Below are 1,120 nucleotides of genomic sequence, written 5' to 3'. Positions count from 1 at the left end.
AGCGAGAACCTGGGGGCGGGGCACAAGGTGAGCCGAGGGCTTGCCACGACCCTTTTCTTTCTGTTTCCAGCACATACCCGGGCTCCTCGCTCCCTCTCTCGGAGGCCCAAGAGACTAGCCCCCAGCCCCTCCTCCAGACCCGGGGTCCAGATCCCACTCTTCCTCCCCAGACCCGGGGGTCCAGACCCCCAGCCCCTCCTCCAGATGCTCCTCCAGACCCCCAGCCCCTCCTCCAGACCCGGGGTCCAGATCCCACTCTTCCGCCCTCAGACCCGGGGGTCCAGACTCCCAGTCCCTTCTCCAGATCCCAGGGTCCAGCCCCCTGGCCCCTCCTCCCTCAGACCCAGGGGTCCAGACCCGCAGCCCCTTCCCGCTCAGACCCGGGGGTCTAGTCCCTCAGCCCTTCCTGGCTCAGACGCAGGCATGTCTCCTGCCTCTAACACTCACACAGTCTGTTCCCTGGTGGCACAGTGGATGGGCATCTGCTTGCCCATGCAGGGGACGCAGGTTCCACCTCTGGTCCCAACAGATCCCACCTGCTGCCGGGGACAAAACCCGCGGGTGCGCCACAACTCCTGAGCCTGCTGCAACTACTGAAGCCCAAGCACCTAGAGCCGACATTCTGCAGCCAGAGCAGCCACCACAAGGAAGAGTCCCCCGCTCACCGGCTCACCGCAGCTAGAGAAAGCCCGCAGACAGCAGCCAGGACCCAGCACAGCCTAACACGAGTCAATAAACGGAAGAACACAGACACACACTCACACGGTCCAGATGCCAGCAATAGCCCAGAAGGCCAGGCACATGGGCAGCAGAGACAAGTATCCCCACATGCCGGGGTCTGCAGGGGAGGAGAGGGGAAGGGACAGGTCAACACTGCCTCTTCGTCTCTGTCTCGGGTGAGAAGCCAGCCCTAAGCGTTTAGGTGTCTCATATTCTGGGACTGTCTTTGAGGCCCTCTTTGGCTCCCAGGCATGAATAGTGTGTAAGTGTTCAGGATGATAACACCAGCTCTGTGCTTGGGGCACTTTCGCTTTTTTTTTTTTTGTACAGCCCTTTATCCTGATGTCCCAGTATCTCTTAGCTGTCCTGCCCCCACCCAGCTCTCGAGTCTCTCCAGCCC

At 61.3% G+C, this 1,120-nt stretch overlaps 1 protein-coding gene across 1 annotated transcript in view; it reads right to left on the bottom strand.

Annotated features, from left to right (window-relative positions):
- Positions 1 to 1,120, bottom strand: part of TMEM150B (transmembrane protein 150B) — a 7,689-nt gene that overhangs the window by 5,590 nt on the left and 979 nt on the right. Inside the window, exons 3-4 of the mRNA XM_010852602.1 lie at positions 763 to 838; positions 1 to 9 (exon numbers count right to left, since the gene is read on the bottom strand). Coding sequence (XP_010850904.1) covers positions 1 to 9; positions 763 to 838 — 85 coding nt within the window. The remainder of the gene's footprint in view (positions 10 to 762; positions 839 to 1,120) is intronic.

The sequence above is a fragment of the Bison bison genome, unplaced genomic scaffold (assembly GCF_000754665.1).
Source record: "Bison bison bison isolate TAMUID 2011002044 unplaced genomic scaffold, Bison_UMD1.0 scf7180017852317, whole genome shotgun sequence".
NCBI classification, from domain to species: Eukaryota; Metazoa; Chordata; class Mammalia; order Artiodactyla; family Bovidae; genus Bison; species Bison bison.
The sequence above is the reverse complement of the archived record's forward strand: the minus strand, read 5'-3'. Positions and strand labels throughout refer to the sequence as shown.